Source organism: Montipora capricornis, chromosome 14 (assembly GCF_036669925.1).
Source record: "Montipora capricornis isolate CH-2021 chromosome 14, ASM3666992v2, whole genome shotgun sequence".
Classification (NCBI taxonomy): domain Eukaryota; kingdom Metazoa; phylum Cnidaria; class Anthozoa; order Scleractinia; family Acroporidae; genus Montipora; species Montipora capricornis.
In genome coordinates this window covers 6,808,838-6,828,837 of record NC_090896.1, presented here as the reverse complement: position 1 = coordinate 6,828,837, position 20,000 = coordinate 6,808,838, and the positions used below count along the sequence as shown (strand labels likewise).

Sequence of the window (20,000 nt, the reverse complement as noted above, 5' to 3'; positions counted from 1 at the left end):
GAAATAGATAGCAAAGGCTTTGACTTGAAGGGACGCTTTGTGTTGGATGTCAAAATTGGGCGTGCGTCTAATTATGTACATCTCTGGTATAAGTGTGAACTGAGGTACTTCTTTTTATAAAGGACTTCCTGTTCCAGTCATTGAGCACAATAATAACTTCCTGTTCCAACTCATCAACCACAACAACTTATTAGTTATGTGGGTCATAACTCCATGGTAAATGCATTAAGTCTATAATGATGCCCTTTCATCTCTGTCATTCAAAAATAACATCCCTGTGCCAGTGGCTTGGTCACTATTCTTAAGAAGGCATTGGGGCTTAGGTGTAATAACATTATTAATAACCTCGATGGAATTTGATCATCTGGGTGAAAGTAGTCCTGAGAAGGACTGTTGGCAGTGACTGACGTTTCAACAACCTGAGCAGCAATCATCTTTAGAGTCTAGTGACTTGACTCTTAAAATGACTCTTAAGATGTCTTCCCACTCAGGTTGTTGGAACATCAGTCACTGCCAACAGACTTTCTCAGGACTCCTTTCACCTAGACGATCAAATATCATTGAGGTATATATGACTCCTGGCTTCAAATCATTTTCTTATAACATAATTACAACAAACTTATTTACAACTTTTGATTTGGATGAGAGGAGAAAACCAAAGTACCTGGGGAAAAATGAGGTGGCGCAAAATTTGCAAGCATTAGATGTGACCCATTTGCATTGCTTTGCAAAATAATAATTATGGGTAATCAAATGGTATACTCTTGAGATTAGGGAATAATTTCATGCGCGTTTCGTCCAAAATCTAATAATTTCTTGAGGGGTATATGATTTTGGACAAAATGCAAATGAAATTATTCCCTTTTTTAACAAGTATACTATTTGGTTAGCTATTTATATCATGGATGACAAATTACGTTCATAAGACGCCATTTTGGCACTGTATGAAAAGTTGCCGTGGCAACATTGTAATTTCACATGTGAAATTCTAAATTAAGACTAAGATTTTATGCCAAGATTAAGGAGTAATTTGTCACCCATGTTATTATAGTTATTATAATAATGATGAGCTATCGCAATATTTTTTCTTGTTTATTGTTAAGTAATCATATGATTTTTTTTTTACAGCTTGGAAAAAATAAGCACTTGTAATTTTTTTTCAAACACTGCACAAATTAATAATATTGCACTTGCTCCTGCAATTTTCTTCCCTGCTAGCAGAGGTCTCTTAAGTTTTCTTTTTGCATTCACTGGCAGGGCTGCAGGAAACAAGACCTCTGCCATGGGTCAAAACATGCTGTGTTAAGCATGCATGGCGGTTAAATACACTCTGACCAAATTAATCCTCACATCATGGTACTTTATGTTGTGTGGGCTCAATGTCAACAGTGGAATAGACCTTTTTTGCTTGTACATTTCGTTTTTCCAATACAGATCATGTGATAATATTCAGGAGGCTTGGTCCTTTGTTTTGTTCATTTAAAAGAGTGCATGCAGGCATATTCATGCTTGCATGCACTCATTAATGAACAGAACAAAGGACCAAACCTCCTGAGTATTATTCACATGATCTATATTGGGAAAACAAAATGTAAAAGCGAAAAAGGTCTATTACTGTGAAGGAATTAAAGCGTGGGATACACCGGGTTCAAGTCACTGTCAACAAATGTATCATGATGGAGCATGCAGTTTGAAGAGTGACTTCCAAGGTTGTAAACAGCGGTTGGATCAAAGCAAGTTTCGACTCATGGCAGAGGTTTCTTTTCCCGTACTTGTCAGCCCAGCGAATGCAAAAAGAAAAGAGACTTCTTCTTACAGGGGAGCAATTTTCTTGGTCTTAATTTGAAAAATACTTGTGCCAGTTTTTTTTTGAAATTGCACTTGAAATTATGTGATTCCCTCGGTGGGCAATGCTGCACATAATGCATTTATGTCCATTTAAGAGTAAAGCAGACACTGATTTTTATTCGTACAAGGCCTAAAAAATGCTTACAGATTGAAGAAAGTAATAAGTAATATTTGACACCTTACATAATAGCGCTCATATTGACAGTTATAATGAAATGATATTTAATATATTTTAATGATATTTGTTATTCATACTACACATATTCTATACAATAATCACATGTGCATGACGATCACTGTACATAGAACTCAAGTCAATTTAACTGAGTAATTATTATTACTCAAATCAAGTGTTGGTTTTGGAGGAGGGTGTTCTCACCACCGTGCCAGCCATGTTCCCAATAATAAATAATAAAATAATAACACAAATAAAAAGTTTAGTCAAATTTAAACTAAATGACTGTAAGAAATACTTAACTTGAATAATAAATCTTCAATAATTATTATTTAAGGTTTGTTCATCAGTTATTGATCCTTCCATAGCACTAAGTTTACACTTGATTGTTTATTGTTTGATTTTCTCAGCTTGGGCGACACCTATAGGATAAAAGAAAAGTCCTACTAATTTTAATTAGTACAAACTAGAGCGAGTTTCAATCGAGGGTCGTAAAACCAAAACCAAAAGTAATTAGTTTGGCCAATGAAAAAGGATGGAGACAATCCGCTAAACCAATCAAAACTCGGAGTAATTACACATAGCTGACACAAAGGGCTGGAAAATGTGCATGCATGAGCCACAATTGGTTTTGGTGTCACTTCTGATTGGTTGAAAAATGGCGCAAGAACTTTGAACCAATGACCGAGTGAAGTAATACAAAACCAAAATAATTTGCTAATTACTTTCGACACTCAATTGAAAACCGCTCTCTTAAAATAGTTTGTAGTTATTGTTTCTCGTTTACACTTGCTAGACATTGGTGAAATAGATACCTGTACATCTCTTCCCACAGGGAAAAAAATTCTTATGTTATCAAGAAAACTTTTCTCTACCTTCTTACTTGATTAATGTTTGGACTTAAGGCTATGAGTACTGTATTTACAACATGCATCCTGTGGGTTTAAAATGTCAAGGGTATAGCAAACGTTTCTTGTTGATAAACTGTCCTTGGCAGTTTATAGACAATAGTTTTTGAGCCTTTTTATTATTAAGGAAATATGAGTTTAGACATGCTAATTAATTTTTGGGCCTCTTTATGACTGGCTAAAACGAATTTGCTATGAAATGATATATGAAGTGAATCATATATTGAACTGCAGATCTGAAATCAAGTGAATTAAGCTATGATCCTTCCAGTTGTGAACACAATTTCTGCAATTGCGTAGAGAAGCCTGAAAAATTCAGGACTTCAATGGGGTTTGAACCCATGTCCTCACTATACTGGCGCGACGCTCTAACCAACTGAGTTGTGAAGCCACTGACATTGGGAGCTGGTCATTTGTGGGTTCCAGTGTTCCTGTGATGAATGAATCAACGATGAAATGATATATGAAATGAATCATATAATGAAATGCAGATATGAAATCAAGTGAAGCTAACTGCAAGGATCATAGCTTCACTTTTTACATGTGAAACAGTTTACATAACCCTTTTTTTGTGATTTGTGTTTATATCAGTGGAGCCCACAGCTTAAGTGACTTGTTTTTGTATTTTGTCTTTTTATCAATAGAGACCATTAACAAAATTTAATGAAAACAGACCAAACATGAATCCACTTACAAGTCCTCTTCCATCTAGAGAGAGCTGCATACATGCCTGTGTTGAGACAACAAATGAATGAAGGTGGTAGTTTCTAAAGAAACTGTTGTGCTGCGTTGGTAGGTAAGTAGTATACAAATCATCATCATCATCATCATCATCATCATCATCATTATTATTATTATTATTATTATTATTATTATTATTATTATTATTATTATTATTATTATTATTATCACACCCTCATTATAATAATTATTATTACTATTATTTTTACGGTTATCATCATTAAATTCCAGGTACAAGCTCAGAGTGTCAATACTGGTTATTAAGATGGATAAATGATACGTGCAATAAATTTTTTAAAATGTTTAACAAGTCCACCCATTGCTTCTGCCCCATCGAGACGATATACGTGGTATGTTGAAGGTGGTTTCATTCACGTTGTCTCGACGTATTGTTTCCACTGCTTTTTAGATTCACTTCATGAATAATGATAATTATGGAACTTTTTACAAGACTAAAAATTATTTCCATAGAGTAAAATCCAAATTTTTTCGACACTAGGTCATTATCAGATGTAAAACTGTTGGCCAACAAGACAATTTAATCAAATACTTAAGGGTTTTTTTTTTAACATCAATACTGCGGTTTCTTATTGCATGAGACGCTGAAGAGAAAATCAGTTTGTAGTTGAACTTAGTGTACCACACAACTTTAAGAACATCTTAAGAGCGTTTCAAGACTCAAATCACAAAAGAAAAGAAATTACATTGTAAGAAGTTAAACGCTCAGCCTCGGCCCCAAAATTAGGGTGTATGTAATCATTAGGGGATTATTACCTTAGTCAACCTCCATCTCACAACCTGAGGAACATGGCGAGTTCTTTTTCGATGATGATGTACTGGACGATAAAGAATCTGCATGACGTTCCTCAGATGAGTGAATTTCCAAGGGATCTCTCCTTCTCTCTTTTCCCATAAGTCTCGAGATGTCTTCCAATCTGTCTTTTATACCTTTAATTTCGAGTAAAAATCCGCTCTCCTCTGCTAGAGCTAAAGCATTCACGCAGTTCTCGTGTGCAACTTGGTAATTTTGCTGTCTCAAGCCCAGGTCTGATTTAGCAACCAAGAACTGTATTCTTTGGCCTGGGGCTTCACGAATGTCTGCCTCATACTTTTCCTGCACTGTTTTCAAACAGTTTTTGGCATCATCGATACATCTTTGCGTTGGGACTTGATTGCGTGCCACACTTGTCCGACAATTTAGGGCCATTAAAGCTAGTTTTATCAGACCAAAATGATGTTTGCGTATATAAACGGAGCCATTGTTATCGAGTTCAATACACAGAGTGATACACTGTTTCATCAAATCTTTAGCACGAGCGACAAGTTCATCCCGAGCCGCGCCATTTGGAATAGAAGAAATGTATTTTGTGCAATTGCTGGCCATTTCATAGAACATCAGTGCCTTGAGATAACGCGAGTTGGAGTTTTGTGTGTTTTGATCCCCTATACGAATACTATCCTCCGCCTTGCCATGCTTGTTTTGTCGGCGATAAAACCCTGTTAGATGACAATGCGCCATGGCTACTAGGAAGTGGAACCCGGTCACATCTGTCTCTTTCACTTTCGATTGCTGAAGACTCTGCAGTGCTTCGAGAACCATTCTTTCGGCCTCCTCAATGTTGTTGTGATAGCTTTTTACCACACTCTTTTCCAGCGTAATTAAGATCTTTACCTGTTGGTCGCCGTCGTTTTCCATTAAAAGACTTTCTGCAGCGTTGTAAAAGTTTTGCCAGTTCCCGCTGTCTCGAGCAGGGTGCAACTTGTTCAAAACAACAGCGAACTTGCGCAAAGATCTTGCGTTCTCTCGATCGCTTTCCTCCGAGGCTGAAACGTTTGGAAAGACTTGTGGAATGGTGGGCACGTTGACATATTTCACGACTGCTTTGGCTTCTGCTTTGAATTTGCGTTGCGGAAATCTAATTTTCAACTGTTTTTGTTTTGTACCGCGTCGTTTTCTCGATTCTCCGCCATCTTGGGTTGCAGTCATTCGAGCTGGCGTGGAAGTTTCAGCATTCAGCGGCGTGTGAAAAAAATTATTTACAATGTTTCCATCTCCAATAACCAGTGTATCGATATGAGAGTTGTGTATCTCGATATTGTATTTGGAAGACTCGGTGTCCATCGCTTCTGTTTCTCGTTCGGTTCAGATTACGCAAGTGCTGTTTGAGAAAAGGAAAATGACAAAATGGCGGGAATAGCCTGCGGAGCTGGCGGTTTCACAGCGCCCCTCCCCATTCTCCTCGCGGCTTCGTCGCCTCTCACGCAATCTCGTACCCAGAGTCCGCGGGCTTCTTGGCCAGCGGGTGAACGCCCGGAGAGACTCTGGGATAATCGACTTGAACTATATTTTTGATTGGCCGCCTGCGTGACAATGGCAGTCCGACAGGAAGTGGGTAAGTAATTCGGAAGCCCCAGAATTTGGAGGGAGATTCAAAATCTTAAACTAGTTTCAGTGCTGTTTGATTTTTTCTACCTCAGAAATATATAAATCACAAAAATAGTAAGACCACGAGGTTTAAATTATGTCTTATACCGCACGGGAATTTTCCCACGCCGCTAAAAAGTGATTACTGTTGCTGTTGCAAAAGTACCGTGGGAAAACAATACATCAGTCTCTTTGAGGAGAAATCCGTGGAATAAGGTCTTGTCGAAGCCATTCAGAATTACGGAAACATCAAATTGTAGTAGAAGAGGGCATTTGTGTCGTTTCCACAAAAAATTTGTCGATCGTGTTGCTTCCACGATGGCATTCTGAACGATGGAATGTTCGCTGAAACACTAAAAATACACTTACTGAAAGCGTCAGAGGTTTCATCTTCACTTGCTCTTACAGCAAGCCAATGATCATTTCTCCAGTTTCTTTGTGTGTAAGGCTCAAATTCTTGTTTCTCGAACACTTTCAACCCGCGATTTCTACGGTTTACGGTTTTTTCTTTTCGGCTTCCGTTTAAACTCAAGCATACGTAATAAGACCGGAACCCAAGTTTTCTGGGAAAATAGAGTGGATTATCCCAGAGTCTCTCCGGGCGCTCACCCGCTGGCCAAAAAGCCCGAGGACTCTGGGTAGGAGATTGCCTCTCACGCCAATCTCGTCCCCAGAACTCACGCGTCTTTTGGTCAGCGCCAATACACGGAGCTCTGGAATAATCAATTTTCAAAACTGTGTTCATTGGCGAAAGGGGGTAGTTCCTGAAGAAACTGTGGTGCTGCGTCGGTGGGGAAGTAGTACACAAAAATTTGGTTCTTTCAACGGAGTTGGTAATGTAAATTGAACACCGTACAGGGATTCTAAAAGCGGACGTTTCGGACGTTAGACCTTTGTCAGAGCGAATCGAGGAATTGTGGGTTGTGTGTAGTTTTTATAGTAGAGTCGGAGCTACGCTATTGGAATCTGGAACAAAAATTCATCTTCTAAATCGGCACCCTTAATCCCCACGGTATTAACGAACGCTTTTCGTTTAACTAATGTATTCCTGTTTTTCATATTGCTGTGTTACCACAAATGCTGTAGCTCCTACTCTGCTGTAAAAACTACGCACAACCCATAATTCCGCGGTTCGCTCTGACAAAGGGCTAACGCTCGAAACGTCAGCTTTTAGAATCCCTGTACAAGGTCAATTTCATCATTGGCTCCGTCATTGGCTAATTGATTTATCAAACTGCTCATGCGTAAACTATCGAGTGTAAAATAGCTTGTGATTTGCGACTGTTGCGCAAAAATCTCCAACTAAACTTGTAAACACGAAGATTTGTCGCTGCTTCTCAAGCCATTGAGTCCTAATGATCGCCCCATTTCACGTTTCGGTGAAACCGGAACTCCTAAAATCTTGGAGTTTCGGAAATTGATTATTCCAGAGCTCCGTGTCTTGGAGCTGACCAAAAGATACGTGAGCTCTGGAAACGACATTGCTCTCAGCTACTCAGGCCAGTGCATGTGCTGTTTAATAATAGCAAAAAAATGGTGGAAAATGTTCTACTTTGCAGAGGAGGGGTGAGGAATCTATTGCGCATCAACCAAGAAGTTTTTAGTGATACGATCTTAAAAGGATAATTAGGGAATCGTGTTCGCCTGTTACGAATCGAAAGCGCGGAGCATTGAATTCAGTCAATGTCATCGAGACAGAAGCTCATGGGAAGCCAGATCAGTAGCCCCCAGAGAGATAACGAGAGGGAGCGAACGTCGTTCCTTCCCTCCCGTTTTTTTCTTGGGGTGCGGGGTGGGTAAAACGACACGTGGACTACCATAGCAAAGGCAGACAGGCGGCCCAAGCGGAGGAGAAACCGACATGAACACAGTCATGGGCGTAGACTGCTCGCAGTCTCTTCTGAGTTGGTCGAACCGCCCGCTTTGGTCACGCAAGGGAGCCGGGGAGCGGGGGGGAGAGAATGGTGATGAAGAGAGAGTGAGATACAGGGAATGTACGATCTTCTATAACCGATGCGTTCAGAATCTGCTAATCTAATAGGCCATTTCCGAGTTCATGTCTGCCTCTTCTTCAAAGCGAGTCTAAGTGCGAAGTTTTTTGTTATGGTAATTAGTTCTACTTACATATGAATGAATAGTAATTTTCATAAGAAAACAGACTTAAACTCTCTTTGAAGAGGATGCAGACATGAATTTGGAAAAGGCCTATAAGTGAAAGTGATGACAGATGGTTTTGCGTCTTGTGTTGCTAATGTAAATAAACTAAAAACGGCGTGAGAATATTTATGTGCATGTCGAATTCAGTCAACTATTCGGAGAGGAAAGCGCAGAGAAACTACTGTATTTAATTTAATTTAATGTTGAAGTGTTTTGGCAAGTTTCGGCGGTGTGATGTTCCTCTACAGCTATCAGGGACAAATTCTTGTTTAGAACGGACGACTCATCATCTACAATTAAATCATTGAAGTCAGAAGACAGAGCTTGCTCTGCAGAAAAGATGACGCAATACTTGTTTGAAGCCATGACCTTTAACAAATTGCGTTTCTTCTCAAAGGCAACTACCCATGCATAGACAATCGTTTGACCGAATCTGGTCTTCGGTGATGCTGCGACAAGGAACTATTACCATTTAAGCCCGGATTTAAAATTACAAAGCTCTCATAAATAATGGTCTTGCCGAAACCAGTCAGTAGCACAGGCATAAAACACTTACAACAATTAAAGCAAGATGACACACCCTAACACCAATCCGGTGTGGCCAACACATCACGCATGCGCACAACCATTTCACCCGGTCAATTAGCAGCCATGGACAGCTGTTTCGGTCTTGTGGGCCTCATCAGCATGGCGTTACTAACATACCAGGCGGATGTGTATAGCACCCCTCTAAGTAGTAGCTTCACATGCCATACATGTGGTACACATGTGGTACATGTGTGCACATGCCATACATGTACCATGCTGATGAGGCCCAAAAGGCCGAAACAGCTGTCCATGGCTGCTAATTGACCGGGTGAAATGGTTGTGCGCATGCGTGATGTGTTGGCCACATCGGGTTGGTGTTAGCGTGTGTCATCTTGCTTTTATTGTTGTATAAAATACTTGCCCGATAGGAGAGCTTCGACCACAAGTTTCTGTTCGTGTTTGGAATCAATGTGTTAGCCATTTGAAGGGATAAATGATCGAAACCGCAAAAGCCATATATCGTGCTTCTCTTTACCGAGGGAAAATCGAAGACAGATTGGCGCCACAATCTGACAAGAAGTGACTAACTCGTCAAAAATATCTGACAGCGGTCCATTGTCATCGGACCAATCTGAAATCCTCGTTGGTGCAACGGGAGATTTTGAGCGCGTTGCTTACAGAAGATCGTGCAGTCCCTGTATCTCTCTCTATCACCATTCTCCCCTCGTCTCGCTTGCGTGACCTAAGCGGGCGGTTCGACTAACTAATCAAAATGCCACTGTCGTTACTTGTGGATATGAAAGTTACCGCGATTGTTTAAAATTGGCAGGCTGAAGTTTTCTTTATGCATTATCATTGATAATTGGATAATTGTGCTACAGCACGGTGGGCTCTCATTTGCAACTAGATACCCAAAATAATGCGTGTATGTGAGGTAATCCCCATTGCTGGAATTTAACCCTGTGAAATAAGTATACTATTTCTCCAATAGGCATAAGATTACTCGTTAACACATCCTCTATAAAGAGCTGTACCATGTGTTCAAAGTTCGTTGCACAGATGACAGGGTAATTTTTAATAAGGTCTGATTTTTGTTGCCAGGTCATTGTTAATGTCATCAGGTTTAGCAAGTAGAACAGATCCATTCAGTAATATTAACACTTTTTGTGCCAGGTATACATTCCTCCAACAAACCTTGCGAATAATTATCATTATATTTGATACCGTTACACTTAGAAACAGATGATCTGAACTATAACTGATCACAACAAGTGCATTATATTCAGGGCCATGTGTTATCTTATCACGAAAAAGATTGAATCACTTTTGACATGGAATGTCTAATAGAGTCTTGACCTTGACAAATTTCAGTTTGGTTTAGCCTTAAGCTCTGCATAGCTTTCCTTAAATGGTTTTATGCTTTTCTGTTTAGGTCCCTGATATGTTCTGGATTGCTTTTCTTTTCCTATTCCCTTGCTGCGTTAATATTTTCAGATTTGTTTTGGCGTTTTGCATTGTTTTTCTTTTCTCTCATGGAACTCTTCAAGTGATTTTGTCTCTTCCGCTTGATAGATTCTCTCATATAAGCTCTTTTTTGCCACTGCTTTGTAGAAATTATTACTGACACTCACATCGTTTTTGGCCATCGTTAATTAATCGATTATTACCAGGCTCTGAATAATATTATTGTTGACATTGGTAACACTGCTGATTTCATTACCTGAAATACTGTCATTGTAATAATCTAACTGAAATGCAGAAACATAGTGTCTTCCATCTAGATGTCCAGTGTTCACAGTAGTTCCCTGTTGTCCGCTTATATGACTGATAACAGTTACTGGTGCCCACCCCTCAATGGATTGATTTATACGTATAGAAACATTCAATACATCGCAAGCTGCTTGCACAATAAGTGCATCACACCATGTATGTTGCTGTGACAAGAAATGCACAATTGCTCTGTAATGGGTCCAATAAAGTTTTGACGGTTGTTTCTGATGGATTCAACTCCAGCAGCACGCACATTCATGTGATAGGAAGGATCATTGTATAACTGGTGGGCAACAGAAGAAAAGAAGCATGAACCATGTGAGGTACATTCTAGTGCCTTCAATCCTTTTTGAGCTAATCGAGCCCGCAACAGTACTATGGAAGGATTTCTCAGTGTTGTATGTGCTGTATGTTGTGCTGTATGTGTACTCGTTCCATGAGCAACAGGGCCTGGGTTTGATTCAATGTCTCCTGATATCAATAGCTTTTCTCTTGATAGACAATAATTCTCATTTTGTTGGTTCAATTTTGTCGAATGCGTAGTAGCAGATTGATCTTGAATACACAATAGAACTGACAAGTCTTTTTGTGTTTAGCAGTCCTGCGGATAATAAGATAAAAATGACGATTAGAATCTCCTACTCTCGAAGATTGTTATGTCTGAGTTGCGGTCTAGGTATAGAGATATAATATTTTCCAAAAGCAAGAGATAAACACTTCCTCAACTCAGACGACCTCGTTACGTCCTTATTTAAATAATGCACCATACACTTTGTAATTACCGCGTCTTTCTGAAACAAGCTCGACGTTTTCTTGTAAGGAATTAATCCTGGAAGGTTCTCTGTCCCGGGGAGCATGTACATGTACTGCCTCAGCCCTTGCTCTATCGCAGGAGATTGGTACGGATTTCTCATCAGTTTTCGTTACATAATCAGTGACCGTGTCTTTCTACAGTTCTTCATTATGGTCCACCACACAAGTACTAGTGTCTGGAAGCATGGATTGCTTGGTTGCCTCACTGTTTTTCATGTCACGGATGTTGTTCAAGTTGTATTCATGTGGCTTTGATGATATAGCTTGCAAAAATTCGTGATAGCTTTGATAAACATTGGTATACTTTGATAGCTTCGATGTTAGTCTCCAAATGGCAGTCACCTTCCACATGGAATTTACTTATCCCCCGTGAGCTTAGGGGATGAACAGGGACTGTCTTCTCACCATGTGTCTGTCGATTCCATTTCTACATGTATTAAAGTCTTCGCGTTGGTCAGTGAAAGGCGGTGCACAATTAATTGCACGAATCTGTACTGGTTCAGAATATTTTGCTTCACCTTCGAAGAAAGCCATTTCTTTAATTCTTCCGTTTCTTGCTTCTAAATGCAGCGGAAGGTGCTCCAACACTTAAGTATAAAAGCGACATACAGCAATGGCGGCACACAACCACGCGAACAGGAAGTCACAGCTTTCTAAGCTGTGTTGTGATTATCCATCCTGATTCATTGGCTTATTAGATCGAACTTCCGGTTACACAGGACTGACACATTTGCATAAAGAACCTCACCAAAACTCGTGGAATTATATCCACGAGTAAAAAGGGACTGAGAGCAGTCTAACATGGGCGCGGAGAGGGAGGGGCTGGAGAGGGGGCTATAGCCCCCCGCTTTTTTTCTACGGTGTTGTTTTCTCCTAAACCTCATCTCCATCACCTCACACTTCCGTGATCCATACCAAAACCTAGCATTCCCCACCCCCTCCGCCCTTCCCCCCACTTTAAAACTTACTTCCCCCACCCCCCCCCCCCCCTCACTTTTAAACTTACTTAGAAAAGCACAAGCTGTAATGATCTGTGAATAGAATAGCCCTTATCGGAGTTATCAGCGGTTTAGCCACATGAACGAGGCTAAGGGGTCATTTTGTATCGAATTGACCCTTGAGCCTCTTTTGCATGTAGTTTTAAACAAAAGAAAATTTGCGTGCAGGCTCAACTCCAATAAGGACCATTGTTGTTGTCATGACGAGCTGAGCAAAAATGCCTACCATTTGAGGAGACCGGAAGTGAAATCACGTGATATTAGGCCAGATCAAATCGATTGACGAGATGGGTGGCCCGTGGTTCTTAGAGAAAAACGTATCCGGCCAAGCAGCGTAAATTAGGGATGAAAAACGAACAGAAAATTTCAAGATGCTTAAATCTGTTAAATCTTAACTTTAACTTTGTTCCCAAAGTTTCTCTCCACAAGAGTTGGCTCAAAATCCCGAGAACGGGTTTGGCTAAACCCTCTGCCAAGGGTTATCGACCACTTTCATAAATGGCAACCACTTTTTCATTCTTTTGTTTTTATGTTAATTAGACCTACTGCCCTGATTTAATTTTGAAACAAATATTCTTTTGAAATTTGCTCGTCGTAGCGAGGCGAGTAAGGTTTATTAGCATTAAAACAAAAGAATATTTTATTTGGCCGCCATTATGGAAGAGGTCTATGACTGAAGTGGATCCCCACATCGTCATGTGGGACACGTTGTGACCAATACATAAAAACAACTTTCGGGCAAAAAAAAAAAAAAAAGGAGGCGAAAAATCGATCATCCATGCGCCTGAAGTATATCGTTTGCCCTGTTAAGTACTAAGCTGCACTGTTTAGCGTATGCACCTGTTTAACTGAGAATGCATGATTAGTCATTAAGGAGACCATTAAGGACCGTCGAGGGTGACATTTTATAGACTTTTAGCATCTTCAGCTCGGCAGCCTAACGCAACGTTATGTATTGGTCATGAAGTGTCGCACCAGTTTATTCACGACCCTCTAAAAGCCCAGCACATACCGGTTAATAGACCACTTTCGATATATTAAAATTCAGCTTGAAAGAGAGGTTTAGATGACGTGGATGATGTGCTAATATCCTTCACATTCATTACAACTTGTTTCTATTGTTTTTGCCCTCTCTGCCTCACTATCAAGCTGAATATTGATATTTCGAAAATGGCCTATCGTTTAGTGTAGAATTGCTCGTTCCCAGGGCTTTTTCCTACCCTTGGCAGCCAAAAGCCCTGGGAACGAGGTTGAGAGATTTTATTTCTGGTACCAACTTGATGCAAATTTTGTTGCACTCAAGTTGCCTTTTCACGAGTGACCCCTCGGGAGGTGTTGTCACGCAGCGTCATGGCGGAGAAAAAGCGACCAAAAAACCGTTCGTTCACTTAAAATAAAGAAGCGGCACTGACTGAATTGTGGCAAAATTATCCATGTTTGTTTAAGACTAGTTGTGCAGATTATAAATGGCAAGACTGTGACAAGAGAGCGGTGGCCTTGCAGGTCTTTAAAAGCAAAGATGAAGAAGCAATTCAACTACTCAATACTGGTATTTGTTTCAGTTTTCTCCCTTTTATTAAATTGTTACAAGACTTATGCTCACTTGAATAATTAGAACAACAGGCGAGTCAACGCAAAAAAATAGACAATTTGAGCTGCCACTTTGAAAACAAAGCGTATGCACTGTGCGCTGTAGCGAAACTGCTATTTTAAGTTACTGTGTTTTCGTGAGTTGCACTCAAATCGTGGTTTATCGCGGTGTCAAATCGCATTGAAATCGCACCCGGTTTATACTTGAGCGCGACAAAATTTGCATCAAGTTGCTGCGACAAAAACCGCCTGTGTAAATGGGCCTTCAAGGAAAGGGATATATTTTCTTTACAACTGTGCTAATGAGTTCTAAGTATATATTAAACAAATTTTCAATGAAGAAGAGGGAAATATTCTTCTCTTTCATCGAAGCTAAAGAGTTTTTTTCGATATGTAGCACAAAGGCGGAATAACCAATAGACCAAAGAAATACTTATCGGAATAGCCAACAATAATTATTCACCGCCACTGAGGTGAACAATTGTTTGAACATCTACCATACAAGTTGAATACTCAAGCGAGTTTACCCAAAAAAATGGCTTCTCGGTAACCGAAGCGAAACGGAAGCACTACGATTCGCACGCCATCTTGAATCTTACGAGATCTTCTCCGACGTTACTACGCTTGCGTATGCCAAATTTTCCTTCACTTGTTTCACTGTGTGGACGCCCAATCAAAACAGAGCTATGACAGTGCTATTGTTTTACGTCATAGAACCCAATAAACACGCATCACGCTGGAATACACTTTTTGCGGGGAAAAAGCGGTTCTATAGTCTGGAAGAGATTATTTGTAAGTAGAGGGTCCATTTGATGGACTCCTGTTTACCACATATTGCAACCGTTAGAGACTTTGTATCCCGTTTTACGTGAAATGGCAAACGCGAAGCGGCAGGCTTCCGTTAGTCATAAAAGTGTGAAAATTATCTTATTCTCTATTTTCACATTCGCTATAATAAACATTGCTTGCCCCCAAATTTTGCCAAAACCTTGTTTTCAAATGCTCATGGGAATATTCAGTATCCCCAAGAGCATTGAAAATGCAAAATTTGGGGGCAAACAAAGTGTATTATGGAGAAAATTATGTGAAAATAGAGAATAGAACGTTTTCACTCACGTGATCAGCAGCCATATTGGATTACTGAAACAAAAGAAAGTATTTGCATAAAAATAGAGTTCAATTCCCGAGGATTAGTTTGGTACACCATCATGGCCGCCATTTCTTTGTTTTGGAACACCAACCTGGCCGCCGTGACGTCATGTGAAAACGCTCTATATAGCGTTTTCACTCACGTGACCAGCAGCCATATTGGATTAATGAAACAAAAGAAAGTATTTGCATAAAAATAGAGTTCAATTCCCGAGGAATAGTTTGGTACACCATCATGGCCGCCATCTCTTTGCTTTGGAACACCAACATGGCCGCCGTGACGTCATGTGAAAACGCTCTATATAGCGTTTTCACTCACGTGACCAGCAGCCATATTGGATTAATGAAACAAAAGAAAGTATTTGCATAAAAATAGAGTTCAATTCCCGAGGAATAGTTTGGTACACCATCATGGCCGCCATTTCTTTGTTTTGGAACACCAACATGGCCGCCGTGACGTCATGTGAAAACGCTCTATTAGAGAGATTAAGCATCATGTTTTCGTCAAACGGCAAACGTCGGACTAAAATTTGCGTTTTGCCAAAAATGGAATAAACTCGTTTCATATGAGCTCATTTCTTGCGTGTTAGCAGCAAGTATCAACCACCTTTTCAAAAGAGAGAGGCGAGTTACAGTAACATCATTTTCATGCTTTACATGACAAGCAGCAGCCCACGGTATCGCGTTTACCGTTTCACGTAAGCGCGATGCTTAATTCTAACTTTCTTCGCCCCTTTAAGGCATTCCTCGGTATCCAAAGTTAGCATGCAAGAAATGAAGCTGTACGGATCAAACAAGTGTCTTTCATTTTTGGCAAAACGCAAATTTCAGTCCGACCTTTCTGGAGGTCTTGCGGCTTCCCACACGTGCACGCGGTCTGTGATTGGAGAACGAAACAATAGATGATACCATGGAAACAATGCACCCAGCCCTGATTGCAAAAGAAGCTACAAGTCATAGGGACCAATGGAAATAGCAGTCTGGGATAGCTACAGGATGTCTCGACCTTTCCTGTTTGCCATAACCACGGTGCTAAATCTCTAGCAACTTCATCGGTCCAAGTCTCGATCAATAGATAATTAACAATTATTCTACGAGGGCGAGCTGGATATGAAGTGATAGATAGCCAACGAGGCGTGTAGGCCGAGATGGTTATAATCATTTTATATTCAGCAAGCCCGAGTAGAATAATTGTTTTATTAACAACTCCAGGGTCAACAACTTTTCCATGTATTGTCGACTAAAGCATCGATTTCTGCCTCGGTCACTTCCAAAACGGTGTTCGTCGGCACCAAGCTGCTTACCAAAAGAAGAGCGGACTTTAGGGACGAGATTGTCTCGTTTCGTGTGGCCGTGATTCATTCGGCCAGCATCGAAAAATAGACCTCTAACCGGTTGCGACGAGAATACGACGAGAATTTCGGCAATGTAAACTTCTTTTCATTGTTTGTTCGCCAGTATTCCATTTTGTCACGTTATACAACGGGGGAAGAACCTATAGCCGGTTTTGTGCGAACGGTTTTGAAAAAAAGCAGGAAGTGTAAGATTCTCTTGCGTTGGCGCGCAACAAATGATTTGCTGTTAGCCAAGGCCGTCGTCAAAACCTTTCATATATTCTTTCTTTCAGGTTTTAACTTCTGCGACCTCGCCAATTTTCTGGTACAGAAGCAGTTAGGTGTCAGGTCTTGTTCTAGTCAAGGTCATGCCAAACATGGAACACATTTATCGAAAACCACTTTTGTTTCCCGTTTGTTTCGTTCACGAGCGGCGACGACAGTTAAGTCGAAGTGGGTTGCGAGACATACAAAAGTCTTCTGTCACCCGTTCTCAAGAAAGTCAATGGAAAAGGAGACTGAGCCGCTATCAATGAAGCCAACTAACTTGATAAAAATAGGTGAGTGGAGGTTCTCTGAGATCTACAGGGTCTGTTTTGGACTAGTGACTGGTTTTAGGACCTTTACACACGAGGAAAGTTGTCATGCTTTGTTTATAGTGGAAGTGCACTTAGCTATCAAGCTAGTTCACAGGCACACCCACTTTTAATAATTTGAAAGAAACATGATTAAGAACCCTAACTGGCAGGAGACAACCAGTTGGCTATTTACAAAGCGTGGTAGAATTGAATCTGGGAGAACCGCAAACAAATCCAAAGCATATGTTACAACGAGAACGGTTATCGACGACTATTTGCAGTTGACAACTTATAGTAATTTAATCGGCAATTGTTAGTGTTGGGAAATCCGTTTCCACTCATGCCTTATGGCCGCCATTTTTGTATTCTTTTGTTTGCTTGCAAAGTGGCCCTTTTGGCCTCGTTCAATGAAAATTGTTAAATATTCTTTTGATGTTTACGTTTGAAAGCGAGGCCAACAGGGATGAAAGGCATGACCCTGTCCCCTGTAGGTAGCTCGCGAAAAAAAAAAAGTCACGGCCGGTGCTTAAGAAGTATGTCCGCTGCTTTACAAAACTGTCGAAAACCCTGTTAAACCGCGCAAAAATATCCCTGTATTAGTAACCACCACCTATATAGAAAACCCGACTGTCTCCAGATGCGCAGAACGTTTGCGCGAAAATGTTGAAGTCCTTTTTAATTCACACTTTTTCAGGTAAATGTTATAGTTACTCGACCATGCCCACCACTGTAGCCAGACTGATTGTGTCTATTTTTGCCCGCGTTGTAAGATCCTCCCCTCCCCCTTCCCCACAAGAGTTGGATATTGCCTTCCTGCTCCCTCCCCCAGGGTAACCTCAACCACCTCCAGCACCCCCTCCACTTCCAACGTGCCCCAGCACCCCCTCCAAACCCTCCAGTGGCATCGTGGCGTAGGGCTCGTCCGCTCTCTCCTCCTTGAAAAAATCCTCTGCCACCTTCTCCGCCATTTCCAGATGTACCGTTAAAATTCTTCGAACTCCTTCCACTGAAATATCATCCGCCGCCGCCACCACCACCACCTAAACGATACATCGAAGTTATACCCGAGGTCTCATATAGTCTATCTAGGATGTCTTTCTCTCGAAGCTAGTTTCCCGATTAAGTAGACTGCGTAGCGGGCGGAAATTTTTTCGCGGAATTATTTATGTATCGGTGGTTGCTCTATTGTATTTTGGCCATCGATTTACTCGCGCGTGTTTAAATAATCCCGTGATTAAACATCCTGCCAGCTTCGCAGGCTACGAAGAATCGTTTCAAATTTGAAGTAAAATTATTGTATTCATTTTTTTGCTTATTTCGCAATATGGCTTGCTCACAAAGTAAATAATCTTAAAATTACAATCAAAATGCTGGAACAGGTATACAATCGTATAAAATTATCCTTATTGGTAATAATATCTCGCCCTCATTCCTGCTAGTAGTCTGACGCTCCCAGCTGTTATTAGTGTTGTCACGCAACGATCCTCTTTGTTTATGGCGGAGAGCGTTGCGTGACGACTGACACTAGAAACGGCTGCGAGGGAGACTAGCCTGCGAGCAATTTCTTTCGAGGGGGTGTGGTAGTGGACGAGAGAGGGGTTAGGGTCTGCAGTCGTCTGCAGCCTACCCTCGAGAGAGAGAGCCATCTGGAGACCCAAGGTTTTTTTTTCCTTTTCGTTTAATCCTTTCTTAATGTTAATTTTTTTGGAGGGAAAAGATCTTTTTATAATGGATGACACTCCGTGTTTCGGAGACGCCCGAGTTTGGGGTGGTAAAAATGGTATCTCAAGATCAATTGCGATGACTTCTATTGTGTGCTGCCAAACCGGCTGCACTGGCACAGGGCCTCTGGCAGATTCCACAGCAAATTCACAAGGTGCAGCAAGTTCCGGATTTTATCGTCTTAGTCTGGCTTCCTTAACTCTGTTAGCTCTTTCGTTCTCAAATCGTTCAACTCCTTCATTGATCCTTCTCCTCCATCGCTCGCGCCGATTTGCCAGCTGTTCCCAACCATCAACAGGGATCCCTGTCAAACTGATGTCCTTTTTTACCAGATCTTTATACCGAAGTTTCGGTCTGCCTCTTCCTCTTCTTCCTTCTTCAAGCTCTCCGTACAATATTTGTTTCGGCATTCTGTTGTCTTCCATTCTAGCTACCTGGCCAACCCAACGTAGTCTGATTTTCATTAACTGTGATTCTACGGAGGGACACAGGGTTTTCTCCTTCTCTGTTGATTTCCTGATCAAGCTGACCGTTGTTGGAGAGGATACTACCAAGGCAAGTAAATGATCGGCAGTTTTTCAACTGTCTGTGATCAATCGAGATTTCAGGGGCTGGAACAGCAATATTTGTAGGTGATGGCTGATGTAGCACTTCGGTCTTCTTAATGCTTACAGTGAGGCCAAAGTTTTTTACTACAGCTTCCGCAAACGAGGTCATTAAATTGTGAAGTTCAATCTCTGTGTGAGCAAAGAGGGCGCAGTCATCTGCAAATAGGAGATCTCTGAATTTGGTATATTTTATTTATGTCTCAGCCTGTAGTCTTGACAATCTGAACAAACGTCCATCAATGCGGTATTTGATGTTAATACCAAAATTTGAACCGCGGAAGGCTTCGCCTATCATAGCATCGAAGTACAGTGCGAATAAGCTTGGTGCAATACAGCACCCCTTTTTCACACCCGTATCTATTTCAAAAGAATCTGAGAAAGCAGCATTTGCACAAACTCTACCAGTCATGCCGCTATGAAACTGGCGGAGTACTGACAGAAATTTCTTTGGAACACCTTGCTTTTCCAACACTAACCAAAGAGCTTCAAAAGCCTTGTTTAGGTCAATGAAATCAATACTGCAATTAAACCTTTGTTCTGTTCAATGCACTTTTCCTGGATATGCCTAGCGGCAAATATCATATCAACTGTTCCACGATTTTTTCGAAAACCGTTCTGCGATTCAGAGGCGTTCGTTTCAACCACCTCTGTAGACA

General features: G+C 40.9%; 1 protein-coding gene and 1 long non-coding RNA gene across 3 annotated transcripts in view; one reads left to right on the top strand and one right to left on the bottom strand.

Annotated features, from left to right (window-relative positions):
- Window positions 1-1,079: 1,079 nt before the first annotated feature.
- LOC138033505 (uncharacterized) lies at window positions 1,080-5,908 on the bottom strand. 2 transcript variants are annotated; one of them, XM_068881259.1, is made up of 3 exons: window positions 4,447-5,908; window positions 3,626-3,661; window positions 1,080-2,445 (listed from the first exon to the last, which is right to left on the bottom strand). In XM_068881259.1, exon 1 carries the CDS (start codon window positions 5,792-5,794, stop codon window positions 4,448-4,450), a length of 1,347 nt encoding a protein of 448 aa, XP_068737360.1. In that variant the 5' UTR covers window positions 5,795-5,908; the 3' UTR covers window positions 1,080-2,445; window positions 3,626-3,661; window position 4,447. The 2 variants fall into 2 exon arrangements, with proteins under 2 accessions (XP_068737360.1, XP_068737359.1); XM_068881258.1 differs by having other exon boundaries at window positions 1,080-3,661.
- The window catches only part of LOC138033507 (uncharacterized), a 24,256-nt gene continuing 7,866 nt past the window's right edge, over window positions 3,611-20,000 (top strand). Inside the window, exons 1-2 of the long non-coding RNA XR_011128614.1 lie at window positions 3,611-3,727; window positions 16,730-16,996. This is a non-coding gene — a long non-coding RNA (uncharacterized lncRNA). The remainder of the gene's footprint in view (window positions 3,728-16,729; window positions 16,997-20,000) is intronic.